Raw genomic sequence first — 15,118 nt, forward strand, 5'->3', positions numbered from 1 at the left:
TGTTGGGTCAATGCTCGTGGTCAACTTATATCACCAAGGCCATCATGGCCATCACTATCATCACCCCTATGAACATCACCGCTACTACCATGACCACTGCTACTATTACTCCCACAGCCATCATCTCTCAGCCATCACCTTATATCCATCATCACTGCAATCATCCCCACTGCCATCAGCACACCTACAGCCATCCTCACTAGTGAAATCATCCCTCAGCCATCACATGAATATTTATCCCCATCATAGCCATCACCACAACAGCTGAAAAGCAACTGCAGCAATTAGTCCCACAGCTTCAGCAACCATCCCATTCAACTGGCACGTATTGAGCGCCTATGCAGTAAGCTTGGAATGTTCACACTGTGGATTATCTGTGGCAGATTACATTAGGTGAAAGTATGACTATATTACTGTCTTTATTTGGAGATTAAATATGGTTTAAGGGGATGTTTATAGGTGTCAAGTTCATAAGGGGTGAAGTCTGATAGTTAAATTCATGTGTCAATTTGGCTAGGTTATGGTGTCCAGTTGTTCGAACAAGCAAGTACTAGCCTGATTGTTACTGTGAGGACATTTTCATAGGTGGATTTGAATCTATAAGCAGTTAATTAAATCTACAGCAGATTGTATCTACAATCAACAAAGGAGCTAACTCTCAGCAATGTGGGGAGTCTCCTCATTCAATCAGTTGGAGGTTTTAAAAGCTAGAACTGACTGAGGATTTCAGAAGGCAGAAAGAACAATTTCTGCCTCTGTTTCAGCTAGCCAGCTTTTCTTGGGGTATTCAACATCACCTTCATCAGAGTTTCCTGCTTGAGGCATGCCCTATGGAATTTGGACTTGCCATTCTCCACAGAGACGAGAGTCAATTCCTATAATAAATCTCTCTCTCTCTCTTTCTCTCTCTCTCTCCACACACACACACGCACACTCACACACACACATAAACATCCTGAGATAGATAGATTTATATCCTGTTGGTTAAAAAATTCTCGATAACCCTTTTCCATATTGTTTGGGTGAACAGCCTTCTCTGTTTTAAGTACCTATTTACCTCTCTGCCTATATTCTTTTTTTTCTTTTTAACACAAATCCTACAGCACAGAAAGCTGATCATGGATTTTTTGGGGGGTGGGGTGGGTGAGAGGCTGGGAAGAAGTGGGAAGGGAACACAAAGGGGCAGGAGGAAAGTTTTAGGGTGTGGATATGTTCACTTTCTTGATTGTGGTGATGGTTTCATGGGTGTATACAAGTGTCATAACCTGAACTCTACACTTTAAAAACATGCAGTTTATCATATGCTGATTATACCTCAATAAAGCTGTTTTACCTCAATAAAGCTGTTTTAGAATCATTTTAAATTAAAAAAACCATACTGCACAAACTGTGATGGTGCCTGCTTTAAATACTGAATACAATCTAATTAAGATTTTCCCCATGCTATGAAATATTCAAGTGCATAATTTTCAGTGGTTGCCAAGCACTCCATTGTATGGATGCACTGTGATTATTATTTTTTTAATTAGAGAAGTTGCAGGTTTACAGAAAAGCCATGCATAAAATACAGAGTTCCCATAGGCGTCCCTATTAACACCCTGCATTAATGTGATATAATTTGTTATAATTTATGAACGAACATTTTTATAATTGTACGATTAACTATAGCCCACCGTTTACAGTAGGGTTCACTGTGTTGGACAGTCCTATGTTTTTTTTTTTTATAAATTTGCATTCCAGTATCACATATACAACCTAAAATTTCCCCCTTTCAACCGCATCTCATATATAATTCAATGCTGTGAATTACGTTCACAATATTTGGACCACGATTATTTGACCAAGTCCCCAAATCGGATGGGCTCAATTTTTTTTTTTACTCTCTATTGACCGTCCTTAAGGTAAATATTCACAGCCACAATTTTTCCTTAGGACCAATTTCCAGAACGGGAATTGCTGGGGCAAAAGATATGCACCTTTCTCAGGCGTCTGAGTCTGCGGTATTTGTGAAATCCTGGGCTGGATTTCCCCTGTTCCTAAGCTGCTCCCGTCACCACCCCCATGCCCTCCCACCATCGGTGGAGTGAGTGTGGGGAAGTAAAGGGTCTTTTTCTCCAAGCTGAAATCATACTTCATTGGTTCAGGTCCACACATGAGTCTGCCAGGCAGACTCCTGGAAATATCCCGCGCCCCCAATTTGTTTCCCAGCGGCCTGCGTTTTCTAGACCTGAAAGTCCCTCCCCTCCCGCCGAGGGGCACGTGCGTGGCAACCAGCTAAGAGGCATGGGAACAGCGCCTGTCACCCATCAGTTCTTTGGTGGTCGGTGTAAACAGGGGCGGGAGGGCAGTTTCGGTGGGCTCCTGGCTGGGAAGCGCGGCTGCAGGGGCTCCGGGACCCGGGATTCAGGTGACCGGGAGCCCTGAGGGAGGGAGGAGCTGGCAAAACCTTCCTGGCCTGCGGGGCGGCATGTCCCCGGCCCGGCGCGCAGGATGTGCACCGCTTCCTGTTTGCTTAGCCCGGTAGCGAGCAGAGCTCACACACTAACCGCAGAGCCTTCAAAGGCAGCCAGCAAACCAGGGCGCTGGGCGGGCGGGGCGACCTTGCCGGCCCGCCTGGGAAAAGGCGGCGATGGGGAGGAGAAGGGACCTCGGACCAGGGCAGGAGCGAGCGTGTGTTTTCGGCCCCACCGTTCTAAGATTTCCGTTTCAGATCTGACGCTTCTGGTCAGCAGTCCCAGCACTGGGGTTCTCGGGCACCCCTCTCCAGACTTGGCCTGCCTCAAACTTTTCTCTCCCAGCAGATTGCCTGGGCCTGCTTCCCATTAGGTCAAGCCCCAGCTGGCTAATAGGCTCTAAACACTTTTAATGGGTTTCCTCTTCCGGGCAACACATTTGCATGTTGTAGATTGCTCTCAGGTACACTGAGCCCTTGGCAAAAAAAAAAAAACAACCCATTACAGTTAGTTGTTCAGTGAACAGGGACACCTTAAAATTGATAATGCGAGGGAAAGACAGGGCCTAGGAACTTGCTCTGGGCGGAGCCTGTGCTTGACATTTTGAGAAGGTACAAAACAGAATTGTCAAGGTCCCCTAGACCTGGGAGCTTACATCCTAGGTGGGGAAGCAAGCTTACATTTGCCCAGCACTTGCTTTTTGTCAAGCCCTTCACAAACGTTATTCAAACCTTGCCACAACCCCTGAAGTAGGCATCCTTGATTTAAATTGGGATAAAAATCGCAAAGATGTGCCCAGAAGTATAAGTGCAAGCCCACAGAGCCTTGATTTAGCAGCAATATGGCAGGTGTGTGATGGCGGTAGGGTTGTGTTTCCACTGACAATGAGACCGATCTGACCTTCAGAGGGCGAGCATAGGGCTGCGGAAGGCACGAAGGCCATCGTAGGCTGTATTCCTGGAGCAGCGCCCCCCACTGGCACCCCGGAAGAGATCCCCCCCCCTTTTTTTTGTTTTTTACATGGGCAGGCACCAGGAATCGAACCCGGGTCTCCGGCATGGCAGGTGAGAACTCTGCCACCGAGTCACCGTGGCCCGCCCAGGAAATTTTTATTTGGTAGTTGCTCATGGACCAGATATTGGGGCCAGTGGGCTCCAGACAGGGATGAAAGTGTCCTTCACTCTCCAAATGGATACATTCCTGATTTGAGATAGTAAGTGTTTGGATAGCCAGGGATAGCTATGTTTAGAAACACTACTTGAATGGTTCAAGAAGTCTCCTCCTTGTAAGCAGAACAGTTGCGATTACAAAGGCTGCTGAAATGTGTGGGATGATCTGGAGAGAAGCCCTTGCCAACCCATGAAATAACCCGGCACCTGTAACTTTTATCCTGGAGGGTTGGATAGGGAAACCAGTTGACTTCAAAGTTGTATAGAGGAAGGAAATATTCTAGGTGGCTAGGAATGATGGGGAACCACCAGGCAGAAGATTTCAATTGATTCTAAGGCATAATTTTGGAGTATTTGGATGTTACTAGTTGCCCTGGCAAGTAATAATCTTCCCATCTCTAGAAGTGTCCAGAGACCACATTGTCTCTTGGAAATACCTGGGTGTTTCCAAGGGGAGGCCCACCTTGGTAGGCAGATGCATTAACAGATTTCGTTGTGGTAACCTCAGGCAGGGGATAGGAGAAAGAGGGAAATTACAGATGGGAAAAGGAGAGCAGCAAGAAAAGAGGCAAGAGGCCTTACAGTCTATTCCTCATACACACATAAAATACAGACATAGAGCTTTCTGCTTTGGAAACAGTGATAGGAGCCACTGATAGAAGGGGCTGATGGGGAGGGAAAGACAGTCATCTCTGAATCTCTGGGCTAGTGCTTAACATCTTGGTTGAAAAAAAAACACACGCACACCTGCAGGCATGTTTTTCTGATGGCAGTTAACATCAGAACAGGAGGCTGGACTTCAGTGCTCAGATAAAAACACACTGATGACTCAGTGTGGAGAGACAGTGAGGGACTGGGCTACTCTGCCTAGATCTCTATCTCAACATTGCAAGGACAAAGGTCCTTGAGCGGTGGGTCCCTGGCCCCCAGGGGACGGTTGTCTAGGGATCTAGGGAACAGGAGAAATGGAATCGGTGGACCTGGCTTCACCCTGACCTTGAGCAAGTCAGGTTACGATAAGGCCTGATGAAGGCAATTACAGTGTCAATGTGAGCCTTGCTTGTGTGTGTGTGTTACCCAGAAGACGTGTGGGGCTCCCTCAGCCTGGTACTCAGCTCACAGAAAGCACTTGGTACCTGGTGGGTTGACCTCACGTCATTTCGCTCCAGCTTCCACTGGAGTTTCTCCTCTTGCCAAACCAGGGGGCTGCGGCCTTCCCCTCAGCACCTGCTCCTGTGTCTCGCCTGAACCCCGGCTACATGACCCCTGTGTGGCTCCGCTGGGTCAAGGGCAGAATTCCCTGGCACAAGCTATTCCGGAACACAGGAGGTGTGATGGGCAAGAGGGCTTGGAGCTGCTGAAAGTAGCTTTTTAGCTTCTCCCTGGGCCTGGCCATGGACCATGGGGTTTTCTCAACCACCCGCCTTACCGACTTGAGCTGCTTACTTAGTTCCGGTTTCACAAAGAAACAAGGAAGTAAGGAGCCGCCCGGCCTCCCAGCTGTAATGAGCCGTGGGGGCAGGGATCAACGGGGAGGAAGCGGTTGCTTTTGAATCTTTCATATTTCTCTTCTTTTCTTTTTGACACCGAGAGTGCCCAACTACTGATTTGAGGAAGTGCCCAGTGAGTTGGTAAAATTCACTGCTGACGTGGTTTAATTGGGTGAAGAGAAGCCAACCCAGCCCCATTCCAAGGTCCCAACCTATGAAGGCCACTGGGAAAGGGAGAGGACTGACTCTGTCGTAATTTTTTTTAAAACGTTTTTTACAGTTAAATGTAACATACATACAAAGGAAAGAAAAAAAGCAAAGCGAAGAAAATCAGTTGCAATTTTAAAAAGTAACTAGTTAGACAATGTGCATGTGGGTGTCTATCATTTTACTTAAGACCCTTCCTATTCCAAGAAGGATTTAAAGTATCGGGAAACACAGCTAACATAGCTAAATGCCATCATCATCATCACGGCTGTCACAGCTGTGTGATCTCAAGCAAGTTTCCTTGGGCCTCAGTTTACCTGAGGCAGTAAGGGCTGCACACACACACACACACACACACACACACACACACACACACACACACACACACACACACACACACACAGAGAGAGAGAGAGAGAGAGAAAATGAGAGAGGAGCCAGCAGTGAACCCAGTCTAGATGCTGGCGATTTCATCCTGGCTCCGGCCCCAATGGGCTGTGTGACCTTGGACAAGTCCGTTCCTCTTTCTGGGCTGCTGTTGAAGAGTTCTCACCTGTACACTGAAGGTATTGACTCAGCTGTCTGCTTGTTTGGTCAGGGATCTTCTATTCGGCACTGGCTATGGAATTTGGTGGAGCAAAATGGAAACTCAGGGTCCTTTGTTCAAACCTTTAGAGTTTCAAGATGGTGACAGCAGAGCATTAAACCTTCTGGGTGTAGGCCCCTGCGGCATGGCCCAGGCTGCACACCCATGAAGCAGGCCCTGCAACTGCTTCAAATAAAAGTGTTATGGAAAGCCCATCAGGGCTGCTTTTTTTTTTTTTTTTGCATGGGCAGGCACTGGGAATTGAACCCGGGTCTCCAACATGTACTTTTTTATTTTTAATTTTTTTTTTATTATTAATTAACGGAAAAAAAAGAAAAAAAAAGAAATTAACCCAACATTTAGAAATCATACCATTCTACATATGCAATCAGTAATTCTTAACATCATCACATAGATGCATGATCATCGTTTCTTAGTACATTTGCATCGGTTTAGAAGAACTAGCAACACAACCGAAAAAGATATAGAATGTTAATATAGAGAAAAAAATAAAAGTAATAATAGTAAGAACAAAACAAAACAAAACAAAACAAAACAAAAACCTATAGCTCGGATGCAACTTCATTCAGTGTTTTAACATGATTACTTTACAATTAGGTATTATTGTGCTGTCCATTTTTGAGTTTTTGTATCTAGTCCTGTTGCACAGTCTGTATCCCTTTAGCTCCAATTACCCATTATCTTACCCTGTTTCTAACTCCTGCTGGACTCTGTTACCAATGACATATTCCAAGTTTATTCTCGAATGTCGGTTCACATCAGTGGGACCATACAGTATTTGTCCTTTAGTTTTTGGCTAGACTCACTCAGCATAATGTTCTTATTTTTAATTATTATTATTATTTTTTTGCCAAAGCTCTGCTTTCTGTGGCAGCCTTTTGTAGCATTTCTGAGGAAACTTGCCCTCAAATGAGCACAGCTGGAAAGACAGAGGTTAGATACTTCCTGAAGAGCCTGTCTAGTTTTGACTATTTATACACGAAATTGGGGTTCAAATCCCTTTCTTCCCTACTTCCAAAGGTGAGGCAAGAGTTGAAGCCGAGGGAATTATCATGTCTTGTCTGTCAGGCTTCCTGGCTTACGAAGTGGAGTGCTGTTACATCCGGTCTCATGGGCTTCTCAGCATAACCTCAAGAAGAAGGTGGTACAAGCATGGCACAGGAAGGATAACTGAAGACGAGAGAGATGAAGCCACACAGCTGGCACAGCTGGGACTAGAACCCCAGAATTCTAACTCCTAGGAAAGGGGGCTTTTCCACACGGCCACAGCAGCATTTAGCAGGCAAAGAAAGGTTTGGTAAGCCCCGTCCCCCAAAATAAAAACAGAGGACAAGAGTCCTCCAAGGCATTTTTAAAATATTCAATTTCTAATGGTGTCAGAAGTGCCCACGTGTGAGCTAGTCCTGCTGAGTGTGCCCCGTTTCCCTTGCAGGAGCAAGAGTGGAGCCCTTGAAATAAGAATGGTCTGTGTGTCAGCCAACTGGGCTCCCAGGGAAGAGAGAGGGGAAGGGGTGGCTGTGGGGCGCCTCTGCAGAGGTGCTTTCAGGTGGAGCCCTGGGTCTCACACAGAATGGAGGGAGGGCCAGCATGTGAGCTGCCATGAGGCTGAAAGGCCTGCCAGTGGGTCTTGATCAGGCACTGGGCTCTCTTGCTGCCTGTGGCCTGCCAGAACCCCGGGAGCAAGTGTCAGGGTGCGAAGGTGAAGGCGTGGGCCAGCAGGCGGCAGTTCGGTGCAAGGAGTATGATTTGGGTCTGAGTCCCAAATCTGTCTCTCAGCAGCGATGCCGTCCTGGTAGGGCCTCAGTTCCCTCATCTGTAAAATGGTGAGAGCCGTGCCACTTGCCCTTTTCCGAGAGAGTGGGTTTGGCAATCACCTGACAGGTTTAAATCTTATTTCTTTCCTTGACCTTGAGTGAGTTGGTTCATCTCTGTGAGCCTTACTTAGTTCCCTTACCTGTGAACGGGGAACAATGAAAGTACCTTCTCACTGGTTGTTGTGAGGCTTAAATGCAAAAATGGATGTAAAGCTTTGTGATGCTGTCTAGTACATATTAAGCGCTCAGTAAATGGTAGTAACGGTAACTATTGCTTTTACTTTATTATCATTAGGTATTTTTGCAGAGTGAGCCGGTGAGAGAGCAAACAACTAAGCAAATCAGGGGCCTGCCCTTGGCCCTTGGCCTTGGGATGCAAGCACAGGTGATGGGGGACTGATGCAGGCCACCCTCATACCCAGCAAACTAGGCCTGGTGGCCCCAGCACCCAGCACCCTACCCACAGACTTGTTTCTTTCTTCTCCAGGGCTATGCGCCGCTGAGCATAGGTGCCGGCCCCAAGTTTTCTGGCTCACATTTGAAGTCTCCCAGTGTGGGGCTTGCCTCTATCCCATCTCCACAGCCACCACACCTTTAGCACAGGCTGGAGGTGGTTGAGGGGCGGGGGTGCGTGCGCATATGCCATGCTGACAGGCACATTCTCAAGCACATGTGCTCCCCAACTGAGCTTCTGGGAGCCTGATATCCCCGCCCCCGCCTCACCCCTGCTCTTCCTCCCCACCACAAAAGCCACAGGTAATAGCACTCTCTGGCAACACCGCAGACACAATGCAAAACCTGGAGGCAGCCTTCGTTGCCAGACCGTCTTAAGCATCTAACAGGATGTGCGCCCAGGTGGCTAACGGCTGGCCCAGGAAACTCTTCTCAGCCCAAACGGACGGACGGCCCAGCAAGCGAGGAGAAGAGCTGGGGAAGTAGGATAAGGGATTCTGCATGGTGCTGAAGCGCCAGAGAGCCGGATGGCCATCCCATGCTGCCTTCACCAGCTCCCAGACAAAACATTGTGTAACCTTGGCCATGTCCCCCCCACTCCCCTGTCTGGAGCTCAGTTTTCCTACATGTAAAATGGAGAAACCGGACTCCGACTCGATAAGGTTAATGGCCATCCAAGAATACACAAGGATGTAGTAGCGCTGTTGCTGGGCCCTACAAATGTTGGGGATAATGATTAGGTGTGGCTGTTGCAGCTAGTCCCCCGCCTCTGATAAGACTGTATTCCAGAGCTCCATGCCACATTCCTTCCTACCCCCAGCCAAATTCCTATGCATTGTGTCCCTAGCCAGTCATTTGGCATGGAGCCCGCCCAAGGTTTAAGAGCAATCAGCTCATACGGTGGGGGTCTGGTGTGCGGGCACCTTCTCTGGCTGGCCTCTGGCTTCAGCCCTGCCCTGCCGCCTCCCCCCACTCCTCTGATTTCCCTCACCCTGGAGTGGCAGTGTGCAATGAGAGAAATGGGCCACCCTCCCTCCCTTTCTCTCTACAGGCGCAGCAGGCAGCCCCCAGGGAGCAGGTGTTCCTTCTGCCCAGTGGCTGGTAGCCAGGAGGCTGTTGTAGGAATGGTGGGGGGTGGGGTGGGGATGGCCAGAGGTAGCCTCAAGGGAGGGAAGACCAAGAAATCAGGATCCAATGGGGTGGGAACAACTCTGGCTATTTCCAGCAGGTGGTGATAGGTCAGGTTCTCCCAGGGCTGTGGAGCCTCTGGGGATAGGGGCTTGGTCTTAGAGTAGGAGGCTGAGGGCAATAGCTTTCAGGCATTGGGCAGGCTCCTGGGGAGGGGCAGGAGGTGGATGGGGCGGTGAGGTAGGAGCTAAGCGAGCCCCACATCCAGCTGGAGGATCAGCAGGGGAGTCTGGAGTTTCTAGACACTCCAGCCAAGGACAACAAGGGTGGAGCCTGCCAACACAGTGGCCAGGGTGGTGGTATGTGGGGCCCTCGCCGACAGGGGCTCTGTGTGCTGCTGCAGCCAAGCGAACTCCTCCAGCAGCTGGCGCCGCTGCAGTTCTGGCCCCACCTTCTCGCGGATGACCTTGTAGTAGTGGTTCAGGTACTGGAGCTGCAAAGGGTAGAAAGGATGAGGGCCTCCCCAGGCTGAGCGGCCCAAGAAGTGAGGGCTTGGTACTACCCCATCCCCAGCTGTGATACTCCAGGTCTCCATGGGTCCCCAGCCACAGTCAGGCCACGGGCATTTCCAGGGCCTTTCTAGGGGCAGTCCCCACTATGGCTATTTAATGTCATAGTGACTTTCACGGGGGCGGGGGAAGATGGATTTCAGGTCCAGGAATGAGAGTAAGTTGGGCATTATTATCCCCATTTTACAGAAGAGGGGACTGAAGCCCAGAAAGGAACGGGGATCACCTACAGTTCTAGGACCTGTAGTGGCAGAGTCCAGAGACCCAGTCTCAGAATCCCCAGGAGTCAGCTACTTAGGGTTAGGCCCACGATCTGACTGGAGAGGTTTAGAAGTGCAGGGCTCACTGGTGAGCTGGGGAAGGATGCCCCACTACATGCCTACTGGTGCCACCAGTGTGGGCTCTCCTCGGGGAGGGGAAGGGGCAGAGGGTCTTGGAGCAGAGGAGGAGTAGAGGTGAGGTGGGAAATGGCCAGGGTGGGGAGAAGGCAGTTACTCAGCAGACTGAAGGGTACACAGTGCTGAGGGCCACTCACCTGCTCGGGGGACAGCAGACTGACATCGATGAGGTTCCGGTCATACGGCACCAAGGACACCACTTCAAAGGTCAGATAGGTCCCTGGGTACTGAGAGCCAGTAAGAGAAGGTGTGAGAGCAGTACAGTGAGAAAGGAGGAGGAGCTACGTTGAAGGGAGGGAGCCCCCCATCTGGCACAGGGACTCATCCTTGTCAACCCTGGAGACTCGGTGGGCCCGAGTCTTCCAGAGTTCCCTTGGCCAACCCCCTTGTCTGCCATGTAATAACCCTGCCTTTGGTGCTTCCCTCCTGATTGGAGAAACTTAGATCTGAGTTTCTCAAAATGTGAGCATCAACAAGCACCTAGGGAGCTTGTAAAATATGCAGATCCCAGTGCACACCCCACCTCCCCCAAGACCTGCTGGAGTCAAAATCCCTAGGGCAGGGCCCAGGAATCTACATTTTAAAAGTATATATGTATCTCTGTGCCTCTATCTATCAATAGATTGATCCATAGAGAAGAAAATGTAGCCCATAATTCCCACCTGCTTCAGAACCCTTGCATGTATGTGCTTAGAAAATTCAAACAGTACTGAAAAGACACACAATAAAAATGGAAAGTCTCCTCCCTGCCCAGGTTTTCATTCTGAAAAATATTTTAGGCCTATATTACATATATACTATACTATATATATATATTTATATATAAATAAATATATATATGTATTTATTTATTTTAATTCACACAAATGAATGGTACGTCCCTCCACACACCAGCCTCTCACCCCAGCACACTTGGGAGAGCACTCCATATCAGCATAAGATCTAGCTACTCTTTTCAATGGCTGTATGAGATCCCATAATATGTGGATGTACCATAATTTACTTAACCAGTTATGGGGCATTAGGCTGTTTCTAATTTTTTGCTCTCGCCATCAATGATACAATCAACATCATTGTAGAAAAATCTCAGGGAACTTTTGAGACTATATCTAGTCTTCTCTATCTAGAAGGTACATATCTGGCAGAGAGATTACTGAGACGGAAAGTACAGGCATTTTGGTTGATATTGTCAGACTGCACTCCAGAAAGGCTGCACCAATTTATACTCCCCCCCCACCCCGTGTATGAGTGCTCACCAGCACTCATCAGAGTCTCATTTTTGTTGATCTGATAAGTGAAACATGGTATTCTGTTGTTGTTTTGATCTGTATTTCTTTATTCAAGAATGAAGCTGAGCATCTTTTCATATGTTTATGGACTATATGTATTGACTTTTCAGTGAATTACCTCTTCATGTCCTTTGCCCATTTTTCTATTTTGCCTCTTGTTAAAAGCTCATGGTAAAATAAGGAAATTGGCCCTTTCTCTGTTATACGTACTACATTCATCATACATCTTTTGAGTTTGTTTCTGGTATTTTTTTCCATATAGAAGTTTTCTATTTATCGATCCTGGCTTCTGGATCTGGCATACAAAGGCCTTTCTTCACTTGGGGATTATACATGAATTCATAGAGGTTTCCTTCTGGGTCGTCTATGGTTTCATTGCTCACCTTTAAATCTTTGATTTTGGAATTTTACATTGGTGTAACAGTGACGTTATTCAGATTCATTCCATCCCCCACCCCCCAAATGATTAGCTAGTTGTCTTCCCTTACCCATTTCTTGAACAATCCCTCACTTCCGTACTGTTTAGAAATGCCAACTTTATTGTAAATGAAATTCTCATTTCATTTCTAGAAATTAGAGGGTTTATTTCTGGACCAACTATTCTATTCCATTATTGTATCTGTTTAGTTCCTTGTCAGTGCCATATTGTTTTAGTTATGGCAGCTTCATAGGATGGGTTAATATCTGATAGGGCTAGTTTCCCAGCCCTCTGAGGTAGCTCTTAGCTACCTAGCTATCCTTGCATGTTTATTTTTACAAACAACCTTTAGTATCACTTTGTAAAGTTACAAAAATATCCAGGTAGCATTGAAATTGAGGTTGCCTTGAATTTAGGCAGAAATGACATCTTCACAATATTGAGGCTTTTCCCCAAAGACAACCATTTATCTAAACCTTTTTTTGTGTGTCTCTCAGTAGAGATTTTCTCCATGTAAGTATTTTTAAGTTTATAGCTACATATTTTATCTTATTGATCACTATGATACTGACTCTATTTCTAACAAGCTCCCCCTGATGATTATTATGTGCATTGAAAACCAATGATTTAGGGCAAGGATATTGATTCAATTGGTCTGGAATGGGGCTTGGGCATTGGCACCTTTTAAAAAAAAAGAAGACGCTCTCCAGATGATTCTAATATGCAAACATGTTTGAGAAACTCTGATTTAGGGAATTCCTACAGACCTAAGGAAGACTCCAAATGAATTCATGCCCACACATTGCATGACCATCTCCTTTGACCCCCCCCCCCCCCTTGTGGCCTACAGTCACTACTTTGCAGTTTGTATCTCCGGTCCATCTTAGTGCACTTTACCTTGGTCTTTGCTTCTACCACCAGGGCCACATCTTCAAGACGGATCCCAAATTCTCCATCCTGATAGTAACCAGGTTCTGGGAAACACAAAGATGCTGGCAGTATTAAGTAGAGGAGAGGATCTAACCCCAGGCTTCCTGATGAGAGGCTGGAGGGCTCAGCTGCCTGTCATCCTTCTGGCTGTTGGATGCTCATTGGCTAAGCAGGGACAATATGTTGGGTCTTGCATGCCAAGGCTACCCTCCCTCCCTTGGGGAAGACCTAAGAACACACTTGGGTTTTGGGGGCACTCCTGTCTCCCTTAGTGCCGTCATCCTATCACCCCAGCATTTGAATGGAGACCCCAGAGTGCAGATGTACAACTCCCAAGGGCAAAAAAGAGGGTATGGGCTGAAGGGGCCTGGAATTAGGGTGGCCCAAGCTGTTTGGGCTAGAAGTAGGAGTGGGAGTGGGGAAGTGAGATAGTGCAAGGGTGGAGCCCAGTCTGTGCTGGTAGTTGGGGTGCTCCCTGAAGGCTGACGGGACCTAGCTTGCACACTGGGGTGGGGAGGGTGGAGCGGTCTGAGAGCCATACCAATGGAAGTGAACATGCCCTTGGCCATAGCGATGTTGTTGGACTGGAATCCCACTGGCCCTGGGAAAGGAAATACAGGCAAAGTGTCAATGCTCCTATACTAACCAGTATGGAAGCCAAAAGGCCCAGGGAACAGCAGGAGACTGGGGGTCCCAGGACTTCTGTAGCAGCACTTCCCCACCATGTCATTGTCTACCTGAGGTTGGTACAGACCCTATTAGCTCTGACTTTTATTTCTCTGGGTCTATGCTGGTCAGCCACTAGGCTTTGGCCAGACACTCCTCTCTCTGGTGACTTTCTGCATACCAGGGAGGGGCCAGCTGCTAGCATTCCTAACCTACTGTGGGGAGTATCACCTTCCACCAGCTGGTTGACCTTGGGTAGGTCACCACATCCCTGTGGGTCTTAGTAATTTCCATACCCGCGCAATGTTCTACCTCCTTCACTGGAGGCCATTCCACAGGGGGTCTTGGGGGAGTGATGAGGAGACACTTACACTCATGCACGCAAAGGAAGTTCCCAATGCCATGTCCTGTCCCATGACCATAATTAAGCCCAACATCCCACAAGGCTCTGCGTGCAAAAGCCTCTATTACGCGCCCTGGAAGAGAAATGGTGTCCAGTTAGTTGGCTGGACTCCAGGCTATCTGCTTTGCACCTGGAGAGTTATGTTGTCAGCACTGCCCCTTCCTGCTCTTTGCCCCAAGTCCAACTTCCAGGGCGGTGTCCAAAGAGAGGGGCTTTGGGAGGCAGGTAAGCATGTGATGACACATGACATTAGGTTGGGGTGGAGAGGCTGATGGGTGAGGCCAGTGGCATCCAGACTGACTCCACCCTGCATGTGCTCCCTGGCCAGACCAGCCTCCTTGAACTGTCTCTGGCATGCACATTGTACTCATTACCTGGAACACTGACTCTATTACAATTTCTATCATTCATCAAGGCTCCATACTTCGATACCTACTTCCTCCAGGAATCCTCCCCTAACAGCTGCAGCCCACACTGATCCCTTCCACCTCTGACTACTGCATTCGATTGGGTTCAAGGCCTGGTTCCTCACTAACCCTCTCTGTGACCTTGGGCAAGTCATTTTCTATCTCTGGGCTGGATTTTCTTATCTACACAATGGATGGGATGAGGATATCGCCCGTGCCCCATTAGCTTCCCAGGATGGTGGTCTGGCCCCGGTGAAATCAGTGTCTGAGGCTCTGAGTCCAGTCTAATCAACAAAACCCACCTGATGTAGCAGCAGGAAAGATAAGTCTGGAAAGATCGATATTTCCTATCAACACACGGGTATATGCCTCCTGATGGGGAGAGAAAGAGGTGATATGGAGGACAAGAGGATGAGCCAGGAGAATTTTCAGATGCTTAGCCTGTGTACAGGCTGTGTATGCATGTGTGTATGTAGGGGTGGTGCATGCTTGCATGTGATCACCCCAGTTCTGGAAGACAGCCAAAGTGGGCTGCTGCAGGGGGGTCCTCCCAAAGCTGGGGCTTGGTCTACGTGGTTCTCTTTGGAGGTTATGATCCACAGGAGATATTAAAATGGGCTCAGGCGGTGATGGTTGGAGCTTGGAAGTCCAACTCCCTAAGCTGGGAATCCTGACTTGGCTATGTATAAACTCTGAGACCTTGGACAAGTGACATTA

General features: G+C 48.1%; 1 protein-coding gene across 2 annotated transcripts in view; it reads right to left on the bottom strand.

Moving 5' to 3' along the window:
- Positions 1-9,475: 9,475 nt before the first annotated feature.
- The window catches only part of XPNPEP2 (X-prolyl aminopeptidase 2), a 28,252-nt gene continuing 22,609 nt past the window's right edge, over positions 9,476-15,118 (bottom strand). For both annotated transcript variants that reach the window (XM_077146707.1, XM_077146706.1), the window contains 6 exons: positions 14,704-14,773; positions 13,963-14,067; positions 13,467-13,526; positions 12,893-12,969; positions 10,426-10,515; positions 9,476-9,814 (listed from right to left, as the gene is read on the bottom strand). In XM_077146707.1, coding sequence (XP_077002822.1) covers positions 9,620-9,814; positions 10,426-10,515; positions 12,893-12,969; positions 13,467-13,526; positions 13,963-14,067; positions 14,704-14,773 — 597 coding nt within the window. In that variant the 3' untranslated portion in view covers positions 9,476-9,619. The remainder of the gene's footprint in view (positions 9,815-10,425; positions 10,516-12,892; positions 12,970-13,466; positions 13,527-13,962; positions 14,068-14,703; positions 14,774-15,118) is intronic.

The sequence above is a fragment of the Tamandua tetradactyla genome, chromosome X (assembly GCF_023851605.1).
Source record: "Tamandua tetradactyla isolate mTamTet1 chromosome X, mTamTet1.pri, whole genome shotgun sequence".
Lineage (NCBI taxonomy): Eukaryota > Metazoa > Chordata > Mammalia > Pilosa > Myrmecophagidae > Tamandua > Tamandua tetradactyla.